Source organism: Plasmodium coatneyi, chromosome 3, assembly GCF_001680005.1.
Source record: "Plasmodium coatneyi strain Hackeri chromosome 3, complete sequence".
Classification (NCBI taxonomy): domain Eukaryota; phylum Apicomplexa; class Aconoidasida; order Haemosporida; family Plasmodiidae; genus Plasmodium; species Plasmodium coatneyi.
In genome coordinates this window covers 488,440-502,907 of record NC_033558.1, presented here as the reverse complement: position 1 = coordinate 502,907, position 14,468 = coordinate 488,440, and the positions used below count along the sequence as shown (strand labels likewise).

General features: G+C 36.9%; 2 protein-coding genes across 2 annotated transcripts; both read left to right on the top strand.

The window, feature by feature from the left end:
* Positions 1 to 2,095: 2,095 nt before the first annotated feature.
* On the top strand, positions 2,096 to 4,107 carry PCOAH_00004900 (KIR-like protein; the record flags this gene model as incomplete). The annotated part of the gene is made up of 3 exons (XM_020057305.1): positions 2,096 to 2,107; positions 2,670 to 3,521; positions 3,814 to 4,107. The coding sequence occupies 3 exons, from the start codon at positions 2,096 to 2,098 to the stop codon at positions 4,105 to 4,107; spliced, it is 1,158 nt and encodes a 385-aa protein (XP_019912918.1).
* Positions 4,108 to 5,992: 1,885 nt separating this feature from the next.
* Positions 5,993 to 10,604, top strand: PCOAH_00004890 (SICA antigen; the record flags this gene model as incomplete). The annotated part of the gene is given in 9 exon segments (XM_020057304.1): positions 5,993 to 6,021; positions 6,199 to 6,425; positions 6,560 to 7,422; positions 7,575 to 8,100; positions 8,134 to 8,250; positions 8,292 to 8,398; positions 8,572 to 9,393; positions 9,845 to 10,282; positions 10,296 to 10,604. The coding sequence occupies 9 exon segments, from the start codon at positions 5,993 to 5,995 to the stop codon at positions 10,602 to 10,604; spliced, it is 3,438 nt and encodes a 1,145-aa protein (XP_019912800.1).
* Between the last annotated feature and the right edge of the window lie 3,864 nt (positions 10,605 to 14,468).

Sequence of the window (14,468 nt, the reverse complement as noted above, 5' to 3'; positions counted from 1 at the left end):
CTGAACACATGGAAGAGGTATGGTGGTGGTGGTGAACTGGGGGTGGTGAACTGGGGGTGGTTACACCATTAATGTGTGCTCAAATTTGTTCCTTTACGAATTTTTTTTAAATGAACTCTTTTCGTATAGTTCTATATACAATGTACTATGTAGGTTCATATTTATCGTACTCACATAGAAATAGAAAGTAGCTCCTAATGATCCAATTGTATAACATACATTCGGGAGGACATAAAATGCATAATATATGGGGTGTAACAGAGTATGTACATGCGTTCTTCCTCTTTTTTCTTTCTTTTTTTCCATATACATTTAACAATTTAAAGGAGTCATTGGCATGTAGTAAGAAGAAGGGAGGTATATGCATATAAAACACTGTATAAAGTAAGCACATGCATTATACATTACTCGATATATAACCATATATATGTGTGTTACAATATAAATATTATGGGAATAATGAACAATAACGATGATACACATATACATACATACTTGTATATATATGAGTACATCTATATATATATAATGTGGGTCCCCCCCTTCCATACAGAAGGAGAGAAGGAAAAGGCAAAACTCTTTTGACTTATCTTTCCACTCCTCCTTTTAACCCTTTTAAACCATTTTAAAACTTCTTGAACCCTAAAATCTTACACCCTTCATTCTAACACCTCTAACAACCTTCATTCCTTTGAACCCTGAACCCTAAACCCTAAACCCTTCCCCTCCATCCTCCTTCCATTCATGTTCGGTTTGTTATGACAATTTTGCACCCTCCTTCACCCCTCCTTCTTCTTCAATACGTTTCCCCTTTTCCTTCGATCATTACACCATAAACATTTTAAACAGAATATATATATATTATACTGCCTGAGTTCTTCTTCCACTCCCCATGTAATCTATGTTCAAACTGTTTTAAACCATTTTTAACCCTCCATAAAACTTTCACAACCTTCCTCCCACATTTAACACCTTATTCCTTTGAACCCTAAACCCTTCAAAACTTTTAACCCTCCCTAAACCTCCCTACTTTTGAACCCTACTCCAACACCCTGAACCCTTTCAAATCGTATATAAATTAGATAGAAAAAGAAGGAATATACACATAAATGTGAAAAATATAATGTGTACCAAAGAAAGGATAACTCAAGTGAATCTGGTGCACATTCTCCATATGGATGAACTGTTTGTATCAATAATTATAGGAGAAAAAAGAAAAGAAAAAAGAAAGAAGGAAAAAAGGGAAGAAGGAACTTTTATTACTACTGAGAAATCCTGAATAAAAAGGAAGGGGAAGGAGTGTATGTATGCAAAAAATGTTATTATATGTATGTGTACATTCCTACTCACACAAATAACACTCATCTAATTGCTTTTAATTATACCTTTTTCCATTCCTTCCCCCATTTAATTCCCTAAGTTCGTGCACACTCTACTTATTACATATGGAATAAACATATGTGCACAATGTACACATATGGGCAGAAGGGAGGGGGAGAAGCACTCTTCATATATGAACTACACAAATATATATGTGTGTTAACAACATTTAACAACCATTTCTCCTTTAATAATAACAATTAAAAGCACAAATGAATAAATATTACATGCTAAAAGTTCCTATTAGAAAAAAAAAAAAAATAGAAAAATTTACACATACACTCCTTCTCTCCCTTTTTATATTGAATGTATGGGAACATATACATTAGAAGGAACACACACAACCCTTTTTATATAACATATATAAAAATTCACATTCCACATATATAAATATAACAGAAGAGAAGAGAAATATATATGACACAACATTTTAAAATAAACATACACCATATGGAAAAGTGTATATAAGAAGTAACAACCTTCAACACAACCTTTTAACACAACCCTTTTTAACATATAAATTTACTATATACACATAATACGTAATAACAATGTCAGAAACGGTGAGGAACAAAACTGAAGGAAAGGAATTGAAGGAATGAGTATAGGGGGAATGTAAACATATGTCCATATTTATGTATAAACGTATATATACTTCATATATATACATATACACATATATATAGAAATATATATACATCTGCACATATAAACCATGTCATCACAAGTAAGGATGAATATCGTGGAAGGAAGTTTGTTACGGGTGGTTGGGTGTAAGGAAGGTTGTTAAGTGGTTGGCAGAAGGAAGATTGTTAGGGGTGGTGGATGGAAGGAAGGTTGTTATGGTGGTGGATGGAAGGAAGGTTGTTATGGTGTTGGATGGAAGGAAGGTTGTTAGGGGTGGTAGGGTGGAAGGAAGATTGTTAGGTGTGGAAGGACGGTTGTTAGAGGTGGTAGGTGGAAGTAAGGGGTGTGTAAGGAGGGAAGGATGGGTATTGGGAAAAAAGGGGGATCTGAGGAAGGAGGTCTAAGTAGGAGGGAAGGAAAGGAAGGAGGGTCTATGGAGGTGGAAGGAAGGGGGATCTGAGGAAGGAGGTCTAGGTAGGAGGGAAGGAAAGGAAGGAGGGTCTATGGAGGAGGAAGAAAGGGGAGGTCTAAGGATGGTGAAGGAAGGAAGTGAGTAGGGTGAAGGGGGGTGGGGGAAAGACATATACATATATACATATACGTATCTGTGTCTACATATATATGTATTCTACTCCTTTTCTTTGCCAATTATATATTTATAGGCACAAGTTTTAACACAGTTAACTTCATATAGCAAGTACTATAAGACCTTCAATAATGATGAGGGTACTATAAACAACTGTAGTGGCATTGATGTCCAACCTGATAAGTTAAAGTCTCCATTGGAAAGTAAATTCAACGACTGTAAGAAAATTACTGCCGACGCTGATAAAATCGCAAAGGCCTACTGTTCCGCATGTAACATGAATACAACCAAAAAAATGGACGGTGAACCCTGTTATTTCTTTTACCATTGGTTGGGAGATAAGTACTGGAATGACTTAGGTAATAAAAATTTCTTAGACCTCTTGAGGGAAATTCATGAAACGCTGAGGGGAAATACACATACAGACAAATGTAGATTTCAATACAGCGATGTTAACGACACACTTCTCCCCCAAATGAAAAAAGTATTCGACTACTACTACGACCATAAAATCATACAAAAAAATTTACTTAAGAATTTGCCCAAATGTGAAGCAAAATGGATGGGTTACTTAGAGGGAATTGCTTCAGCATGTATTACCATAAGAGCAGATTGCAAGGGGAAGGACCGCACCAGTACTAATTCATATTGTTCCGACTTCCATACTAAGTATATGGTACATTGCGGTGTTGCGGAAGCGTTAAATGTGTATTGTACAGAAGCATCTACCTTAGGGGAAAGTTCGCAACATACCTCCGTAAAAGAAAAATTAAAGAGCGAACGGCATCTCGCACAACAAGAACAACAATCCACACTCACCAAACTAGAAGAAACTCTTCTTCAAGCAAATAAAGCTTCTTCTCTTTCTTCTGCTTTTGGTACCATAGCAGCATTAGAATTACCAGCGGCCCTATTCCTTTTATACAAGGTACAATTATAATTACAGTTACGGAATATAAATAATAGTATTTTTTTCCTATCCTTCCCTCCTTACACACCCCTTCCTTCCACCTACCACCCCTAACAACCTCCCTTCCAGCCCTAACACAACCTTCCATCAATCACCCACTTAACAACCTTCCTTCCAACTACCACCCCTAACAACCCACCTACAACCAATCACCACCTCTAGCAACCTTCCTTCAACCCTTAGATTCTCTCCTTCTAACATCTAAAACCTGAACATTTCCTCCTTAGACCATTTCCTTCTTTTCTTTCAGTATAAACCATGGTCTTCTTGGTTTGGTAATCATTCTTCTGGAAATGGAGAAAGAGGAAGAAGCAACACAAGAAAGAGAAGATCCACCAGGAATGAATTCGATACATTAACGGACGATGCTTCCACAATAACGGATTCCATAATAGGTGACTCCACAACAGCGGATGATTCCACGACAGTGCATTCTACTGCATACACAAGACAAGCTACAGGAAAGTCTACCAGGGGAAGAACAAGGACAAATAATACACCAGGTCATCATCAAAGAACAAATGTAGGTTACGGTCGTATGTAACACCGTCGCTGTGTAACACCTGGAAGGGAAACGGAAGGGGGAATGATCCCTTCCCATTCCCCATCGGAGGAGTCATAAATGACCATAATAGAGCTTATATGCAGTGTAAGAAAAAAAAAAAAGAAACACCTTCTTCTTTTTTCCTCCATTCCTTTTTCATCTTTTTTCCCTTTCCTTCCTTTTTTTTCCTTCCTACATTTTTTTTTTTTTTTGTTTCTTTTTTTTCCTTCCTTCTTTTCTTCATATTTCTTTCCCTTTCTTCCTTCCTACATTTGTATGTGTATGAATAACTCTGCATCAAGGGAAGGAACTCCCCACAGAGCACGAAAAAAACAAAAAAAAAAAAAAAAAAAAAGAAAAAAAGAAGGAAGAAAAAGATGAAAGGAAGTATTTTGAGGGATGTGTGCAGGATAGTGCAGTTCATGCAGTGTGTTGCGGAAGGTATTCGCGAACTTGCACTTTGTGTTTGTTAGGGGTGAAAAAAACGAAGGCCACTTTTTTTAAGGAGAAAAAAAAAAAAAAAAAAAAAAAAAAAAAAATTGAAGGAAGGAAGGTGTGCAGTGGGATGCACATTTGGGTGTTAGGGTGGAAGGATGTATGGTTAGGAGAAGTGTGCAGAAGGGTGAACTTACAGGGAAGGTGTTGAAGGAAGTATGTACGAGGGTGCACCATAGGGAAGATAGCCATAGAGAAAGAAAGAAAAGGAAGGAAAAAAAATAAAAGGAAAAAAAAAAAATGAAGGGAGGAAGGTGTGCAGGGGGGTGCACATACATGGAAGGTGTTGAAGGAAGTATGCATGGTTGAAGGAAGGATGTATGTTTAGGGGATGTGCGGAGAGGGGTGCACTTAGGAGTGGCAGGTGGATTGTTAGGTTTGAAGGTTGTTAAGAGAAGTGTGCAGAAGAGTGCACCTAAGAAGGAGTGCTAGGGGTGAGAAGAAGGAAGGCCACTTCTTTTAGAGAAGGAAGGAAAAAAAAAAAAAAAAAAAAAAAAATTGAAGGGAGGAAGGTGTGCAGAGGGATGCAGATTTGGGTGTTAGGGGTGGAAGCAAGGGGTGTAAGAATGCATGTTGTTAGGGTGGTAGGAAGTGGTGTTAGTTCTTTGAGGGTGGTAGAATGAAGGGGTGTAAGGATGTAGAGGTAGGGTGTAAGGGTACTAGAATGAAGGATTTTAGGGGTGTTAGAATGATTTTGTTAGGGTTGAATGAAAGGAGGTCACTTCCTTTAAAAAGGGGTACACCCGAAGGGTGTATAAAAAAAAAAAAAAACAAAGAAAGAAAGGATTACGTAAAAAAAGAGAACGTTAAGGGAGGAGAAAAAGGAGTTTTAAGGAATAAAGGAAGATTTAAGTAAAGAAGAAATATTTAAAGAAAAAAGGAAGAAAAGAAAAAGTGTAAAGAAGAAATGTTTAAGGAGGAAAAAAAAAAAAAGGTGTAAAGAAGTAAGATTTAAGAAAAAAAATAACAAAAAAAAGTGTAAGGAAGGACGGTGTAAAGAAGGAAGGTGTAAAGAAGGAAGGTGTAAAGAAGGAAGGTGTAAAGAAGGAAGGTGTAAAGAAGGAAGGTTTAAGGAGAAAAGGAAGAAAAAAGGATGAATGTGTACGTTCCGTTGTACACACATGTATGGATACTTAGTGCAATACTATTTTCCATTTAGCAAGTAACGATTCCATTGAATAGTGTGATTAATGAGAAAATGGCTCCACCGAAGACGAGTGTATATGAACAACATCCTTCGAAAGAAGAGGAGGAAGCGGGGGATGGTAATATTGTGCGTGGTGCACATGGTGCGCCCCGTGTACGTCGTGCACGACGTGCAACAGATGGAAAAAGTAAATATATTCAAACGGAGGAGGAATATATATTTACTCTCGGTTCAGACCCCAAAATGAAAATAACTCGTGTTACAGATGGCAAGTATGATTACGATTACTTATATATATATATATATGTGTGTGTGTATATATATATATAAAAGTACACACACAAAAGTATATATATATATATATGCTTTAAAAAATAGTTGTACAGAAAAAAAAAGTATGCTCTTCTCAAAAAAGTACTCTTCTCACGTCGTTTTTCCGCTTCCTATAGGCAAAATACACAGGGTCCTCTTTTAATTCTGAGTTTCGATAAAGAGGGACGTCCTACGATCAGTAGGGATAACTGGAGTCCAGGGACTCCAGCTCGAACAGAACCGCAGGACGAAGTGAGCACAGCAGTAGCTAAGAACACAAATAAAAAGAAAGTAAAGTACAAATGTCCCAATGGAACCTTTGTAGAAGAACTTGTCGAAGTCGACGACGACGATAAGGAAGAACGTAAGCAATCATTACACATAATATCTGATGTGTCGTTAGGGTGGAAGGATATATATATATATATATAGATTGTTCACTCCTTACACAACCCTCCTTCCACCACCCACCTAACAACGTTCCTCCTTTCCTTACAGCCACTATTAGGCAATGGTTCAATCTATTTTCGGAGGATGTAAGACAAGATGATGATAGGAAGAACTATAGAGAATTGGGCATTCTACTACCCTTATGTGATATTTTGGGTGAAACTCCTGGCGATGGCATGGAGAAATACAAAAGTTTCTGTAAAATAATGATGAAAAACATAATGTTAGTAACGGACCCAAAGAATCAATATAAAAACAATGGAGAAGATTGTCAGAGAATAGTGCAGGACATCACCCTATGTGATTTATTGAGGGCCTGGACATATTATATGGAATATTTTTGTGCCCCAAGGAAAGTTATAAAGCACGCTTTTGATATGGCGAAACTAATAAGGAAAACATTAAATGAAAATGTGAACTATGCCGAATGTACTTATGATGGTGTACCTGATATTCCTGACGACAACGTAAATAATTTGCCATCTGACGTGCGCGACCTATTTTTCACAAGTGAGTTATATACTATGATGAAAGCATTAACTGGCGAGAAATGGTGTGCCGATAAGGGTGAACGGCAACATCTTATCCGTGGACGAACAGAAACAGAGGTCCCTGATAATGTGAGTAGCAGTAATGTTCAGTTCGAAGGCTTAAGGAAAATTTTAGGAGAAGTTAAGACAAAGATGGAAGAAGGAAAGGAGAAAAAGGCAAAAGTGTCAGAAGACTTACAACCAGCCACAGAAGAAACTGTTGTTACTGAACACCAATCCCAACAACCACCCCTTGATCCTCCACCCCAAGCAGCACCCTCCTCAAATGCTCCCTGCAACGAAACTGACCTTTGTGCACGTGCAAAGTGTGTTGCAGAAAGGTGGAAGACAAACAGACTAGACAGCAAGAAGGAGGATTACGTTAGGAGCTACTTTTCACCACTGCATTCTAACTGTGGACAATGAATATAGAGGAATGTATATATATTTGGGAAAAGTGAAAAATAAGAACTTTACGTAGTTGTTAATTACATATATATATACATGCATCTATCCCCCTTTCCTAATTGTAGACTGACATGTGGAAGGACGTTGGAAATAGGGTTCCTGATCTTGCCAAAGCCATATCAGAACCAAACCGCCAAGTGGACAGTTATTGTCATGGAGGTAAATGGGCACATAGTAAAGTGACTTTTGCAGAAAGGGAAGCATGCAAGTCCATTGCTAGGGGGTTGCACCGTATATATAGCATTAATAAGACGGAAGGCGGAAGTAAGGAGCAGAAGGCCAAGAATGACCACCAATTTTATCAAACTATGGAATGCTTAGTTCTAAACGCTTATGCAGATATGTTGCTCAAAGGAGGAAAAGACTGTAATGTTACAGAGGATACAATAAAAAAGTCATTTAAAGAAGGAGAAAGTTTCTATACAAATTTGTGCGTGAATAAGCATGATCCTAATTGTGTTAAGTGTGAGAGGTATGATCAATATGCAGAATGCCAAATAAGCGATAACGGTAATAAAACCAATGTAAAGACTGAAGTGGATGGAATGCTCACCAGTGATGGCAACATAAAGAAAACCCTGGAAGACATATGTAAGGAATAATATGCCCACAGAGACTAGGGAGCCTGTGACCAATGCACCAACACCGGACACACCATAAACCAATGTTCCACCAGGAACGACATCACCACCACCACCATTGTATCATCACATTCAACTATTACACTACTAATACTCATACGTTCCACTATTCCTTCACTTTGTTCTACTTCCTTCTTGTAGGTGAAGACTGTAGCAAGAAAGATAACCTATGTACACGTGCTCAATGTGTAACAGTAAATTGGTTCAAAGACAGAATATATCCAGACAACTCTCAGAAGCAGCACTGGGTAAGGGAATAACATTTTGTCCACTGTACTCAACGTCATTTGTGTGGACCACGTATTTCCTATATATAACAAAAAAAAGGGGGGAGGAGAGAGACAACCATAAATCATGTAATCACTTTGAGTGTATGCACATATATATTTCTTGTTCTTCCCCGTTTTACCTGTTTCTGCAGTGTACATTTTGGACGAAAAATGACGTCGGAAGGGTACTGACGAGTCTGTCTGAGGCGATGACGAAGAATAACGAAAATATGAACAACTATTGCGATGAGGTCGGGCAGGTAGATAGTCCAGAAAGAAAGGTATGTCAATACATTACTAGGGGGTTAGAACATATATATAATTTTTCAGAACATGGGAACAACCCTCAAGAGAGGAAAAATAACAGAATATTTGATCAAACTATCGGATGCCTCTTCCTGAACGCCTATGCAGATAAAGTGGAAGAAGAAGCGCAAAAAGAAAAACCTAAATGTGATGTAAAGAATGGCATAACACATGCCTTCACGAAGAATGAAGAAATTAAGGAAGGAACTCTATGTGAGAAGAATGGTAATTGTGTTACTTGCACAAGGGATACAAGTTATGAAGGTTGCACACTAAACGTGGATGAAGGCCTGTTGGATAAGAAAGCAGGTAAAGATTGCGAGAAACACAAAGATGATATAAAGAAGAAGTTGGGTGAAATGCTCGACCCAAAGACGAACGGGGATCAAGAAGTAAAGGACGCTCTTACTGAAATAAATGACATATGTCCAAAACCTGACAAACAAGTAGAAGTCAAACCAGAAGCACCACGATCACAACCTGCGAAACCACCCACCACTAAACCAGCAGGTGAAACTACAGATACTGCTGCCGCTGCTTCTCTGGGTGCCCCAGGTACACCCAAGGCTCTTCCACTTAGTGACATGAAGGACCAACCCGTCCTTCCTTACCTTCCTTTGGCTCCTGCCGTGCTTGGTATTTCTGTTATGAGTTATCTCCTATGGAAGGTAAGAAAAGGACGAAAAGGATGTAAAAAAAAAGAAAAAGAAAGGAGGAAAGAAATAAAGAAAGAAAGAAAAAAAAAGAAGTAAAGGCGAATGAATAAGTAGGGTGTGTTTGTATAGGATTTCCCACTTTAGGGTGTGTGTTTGTAGGATTTCGCAAATTTAGGGATGTGTGTGTAGGATTTCGCATTTTAGGGACGTGTGTGTAGGATGATTTCGCATTTTAGGGGTGTATGTGTAGGATTTCGGATTTTAGGGATGTGTGTAGGATTTTACACTTTAGGGGTGTAAGATTTTAGGGTTGTGTGTATGATTTCGCATTTAAGGGGTTTTTATAGAATTTCGCACATTTAGGGTGTTTGAGGTAGTAATTACTGTTGCGTGTGAACAAACATTTCGCAGCCCTATTAAAGAAACATTTTTTTCGCTTTTTTTTTTTTTTTTTTTTGTTCAGTACTTTGGAATGCTTCGTAGGACAAGAAAACGTTACAGAAGAGCTCCTCAAATACGTCGTCCTTCAACTTTGGAAGAACAACTCCTTGATCATGCGGACGAAGGTGATCCACATGAATATTATTTAGTAAAGGAGCGCAAACCTCGTTCTACGCCTATGAAAAGAAGGAAAAAACGGGGCGTTCGTCGTCGTGCTGGTCGACGTGGTGTACGTCGCCGCATGATTATTGATATTCATTTAGAAGTCTTAGACGAATGTCAAAAAGGGGACTTGCATTCAACGAAGGAAGACTTTTTTGAAATTTTGGTTCAAGAATTTATGGGAAGCGAATTTATCAAGGAAGAAAATATTCCTAAGGGACAAGTTCCTATGGTTGATGTTCCTAAGGAAGATGTTCTTAAGGATGATGTTCCTGAGGGAAGTGTTCCTAAGGAACAGGTTCCAAGTTCAGATTCCGGGTTTAGGGAAGGAAGACTTTGTTCCTAAGGAACAACTTTCTGAGGAAGATATTCCTGATGTTAATGTCCCTAAGGAAGATGTCCCTAAGGAAGATGTCCCTAAGGAAGATGTCCCTAAGGAAGATGTCCCTAAGGAAGATGTCCCTAAGGAAGATGTCCCTAAGGAAGATGTCCCTAAGGAAGATGTCCCTAAGGAACAGGTTCCAAGTTCAGATTCCGGGTTTAGGGAGGAAGACTTTGTTCCTAAGGAGGATTTCCCTAAGGAACAGATTCCAAGTTCAGATTCGGGTTTTAGGGTGTAGGAAAAATTTTTCCTTTTTTTTTTTTTTTTTTTCGTTGTGTATATTAAATTGTTTACGTTAATGTGTAATGAATATAAGTCTGAAAAGAAAAATTTTTTGTTCACTTCATTTCGATTTGTTTTGTAAAATTTTTTTTTTTTGTGGAAGATGCAAAATGTGTTAAATTTTTTTTTGTTATAGGTTTTTATCTTTGTGTAATTTATTTTTTCGCTTCTTTTTTCTTTAAATATTTTTTTAAAAAATGTTAGCACTTTTTTTTTTTTTGCATTCCTTTTTTCGCGCCTTGTTTGGGAGTATTCTTTCCTCATGCAATTGTTCATACATACAAATGTGTAAGAAAGGAAAAAAAGAAAAGAAGCAGAAGAAAATAAAGAAGGAAAAGAAAGAAAAAAATGAGGCAAAAATGAGGGGAAGTGAAGGAATGAAGGAAGGAAAATGTCAGTTTTCTTCTTTCCTTACACACTATATATAAACTGTGTGCGGACTTTGCACGGTGTTATTTATTGTTCTTTCCGTAGGTGGGTAAACATTCCTTTTTTAGGGGTTACATATAGGATGATGTTACGTGCGACCGTAACCTATATTGTTCGGAAGACCTGCAGTACTATTATTCGCTCCTCTTTCTCCCCTGCCAGGCTGTCTTGTGTGCGCAGAAGGAGAACGTACTGTGGAATTGTCTGTTGGACCTATTGTTGTGGAAGTGTCCATTGAATCGAATGTTGAACTATTCTCTGTTATTGTATCAAAGTGACGATCAGTTATTGATCTTTTTCTTCTGTTGTTTCTTCTTCCTCCTCCAGAAGAATTGTTACCAAACCAGGAAGATAATGGAGTATACTAAGAAGGAAGAAAGGGGTTAAAAGGAAAAGACATAAAGGGAAGGAAGTGGATGTAAGATTTCGATTTTAGGGTTAAGGGAAGGGGGAGGGAGTGAAGGTATGGATTCCGGCTTTAGGGATAAGGGAATGGGAAGGGTTAGGGGAAGGACCAAGGGAAGAGGGTTAAGGGAAGGTGTTAAAAAAGGAAGGGGTTAAGAAAGGAAGGGGTTAAGAAAGGAAGGGGTTAGGAAAGGAAGGATTTAGAAGGAAGTTTAAGTGTTTAAAAGAAGAAGGGTTAAATGAAGGAAAGGAAGAGAGAATGAAATCATGTAGTACACACACACATATAATGTAGTTTATTCCTTATATATACTGTTCTATATAAAAATGGATGGTGTATGCAGGTTCAGTTATATTGTCCACACTTTTTAGTTGTTGCTGTATACTTACTTTATATAAAAGAAGGGCTGTTTGTAGTCCCACTACGACCATTGAGGAAGTAACGGAAGCTGTGGTGGTGGCTTTACTTACGGCTTCGTTTGCTATAGAAGATGCTGCTGAGGTTGCTCCCTGTGTTGCTCTCTGTGCTTCCTGCTCTATTTGGTCCTGTGCAGATTTTAATTCACATTTGAGTTTTGACAATTCCGCCCCATTACAATATTGCAGGTACTTTTTTTTGAATTCTTCACAATATTCCTTCCCATCTTGCTCCTCCCTTTCTGCGCATTCTTTCTCCACCACAGTACATGTTTCAGAAACTTTCATGAAGTAATCCAACCAGTTCTGCTCACAGGCGGACTCATTATTCTTTAGTTCTTTCCTTATGGTCTCATAATTGTAGTAACCATCGAATATTGTTCTCCTGTGCTTGAAAGTTTCTTCGTTAGGATTGTCACACGGAATTCCACATGATTGATTCCTTCCCGTACCACAACGTTTATTTATTTCTCCGCAAATAAGTTTTATGAACAGTTTAAATTGGTTACTTCCCGGAGTACTATTGTTAGATAATTTGTCCCCTATCCAATAGTATAGGAAATGGCGCGCCTCACTGATGGATGGTTTACCAGTATTTCCGTATACTTTGTATATAGAGCCCAGTGCTTTCTCAATTGAACCCTTATCATTACTGAGACCCCTACTTGCCAGTGAATAATCATTTATTTCTGCTTGGCACGTACTATCACATGTTTCGTTGCTTTCATCGAATTGCTTATAGAACTTTTTATATGAAGGGAAACTTGTATGATCGGACGGCTGAATATATATTGTTCGGTGGAAAAAAGTGAAAATGTGTAAGTTGTAAGTTTTTCTATGTATGTATTCTCCTTTTGTTGTTTTATTATATTATATGCAGGAAATATTTATATATATGAATAATATTGTAGTATGTATTTTTGAATAGAAGAACTAACATCCAGTGGTCTTGCCATGGTTAATATATATGTGCTTCTATATGTAATGAATTTATATTAAACTTTTCTATATATATTCAAAAGGGAGGGGACTATATGCAAAAATTTTGCCTGTTTGTTCTATGATTATTGATGAATGTGGAATATGAATATGAAATATGGATGAATATGAATGTTGGAATTTTGGCAATTTTTGCACTTTTTATTCTCTGTGTGTGAAAAACCATACGTACACATATTACACTTATATTTTTTTTCGAATAGTAGTAGTAGTAGTGGTAGCACACATTACACATACATACATATGTGTACGTATACGTATCAGAATCATTACATATGTATATATATAAGTATATATGAGGTATATATGTATAATGCATACACATATAAAAAAATATCTTAGAATGACAAAATAGAGGCAAAAAAGAAGGAAGGCTGGATACACTTTTTTTACACACGTTCCTTTATTTACTCACTACACTATTGTGCTGTACTCTATTGTGGAATGGTTATATGGTGTGTTCTTGTGCATAGTTCTTAGAAGAACATTACATTATTATTTACATGTGCTTTGGTTATTAACTATATATAAGAATGCAACTCCCTCGACCCCTCCTCCCCCGAACTTTTTAAATTGGGGAAAAAAAAATTTTCATCATATGATATTGTAGTTCATGCTTTATTGTTATTTGGAGCAGTTAATTAAGAATTATTAACGTACATGTTGTAGTATAGTTCATATATGTAGAGTATTCATCTCTCTTCTTTCAGTGTGTACATATTCATCAATATGCAGATTCATCAGTACCGAATGAGGTATACGAATTTATGGAATGAAATGAACTATATATGTGGCATGGAAAAAAAAAATTGTACAAAGTACCTTTTACGGAAAGGGATATATATATATATGTGTATACATTCTTCAAATGGAGGGAAGAATTGTATACACATCCTAATACTTATATTTGTAGTACACCTCTTTTTCTACTTATAATCGCTAATAATAACTTCCTCCTTTAGAATTTTTTTCCCCCTCCTATGATAAGTGCACCATAAAGAACTTATTCACATGCAGAAGATGTGCACACCAGGTTACCTGAGTTTTTTTTCACATTTCTTTTGACATATATATTACATCTTTTCCATATTAATGTATTTTGTTTTTTTTTTTTTTTGTTAAATAATAACAATAATAGGGGAATTTAAATTAATAATAATAACAATGCTTCGTGTTAACATTTTCTGCTAAAAGAAAAGAAAATTACACCCCTCCCTTCCTATATATACATAATAACTGAATAGGGTGTAATGTAATAACATACATGCTCTAAACGGTCACGTGAAAAATATATTATTAATAGCACAACAAGGGTATGTGACTAGTATAAGGAAATTGTATGGTAGATGCTAATTCCTCCCTCCCACTCTTCCTTCCACACCCCTTCCTTCTTCGTTCCTTCCTTCTATTTTGTTCATTTCCTGTTTACTTCCTTTACCTCCTTCCTTGCCTAGATCCTCATTTTTAACTTGATTAAATTATATATATATAAAATAATTCGACACACATACATATGTGTATATAATGTGTATTGTGATTGTTTAAAAATTAAGGTATATTATGAGATAGT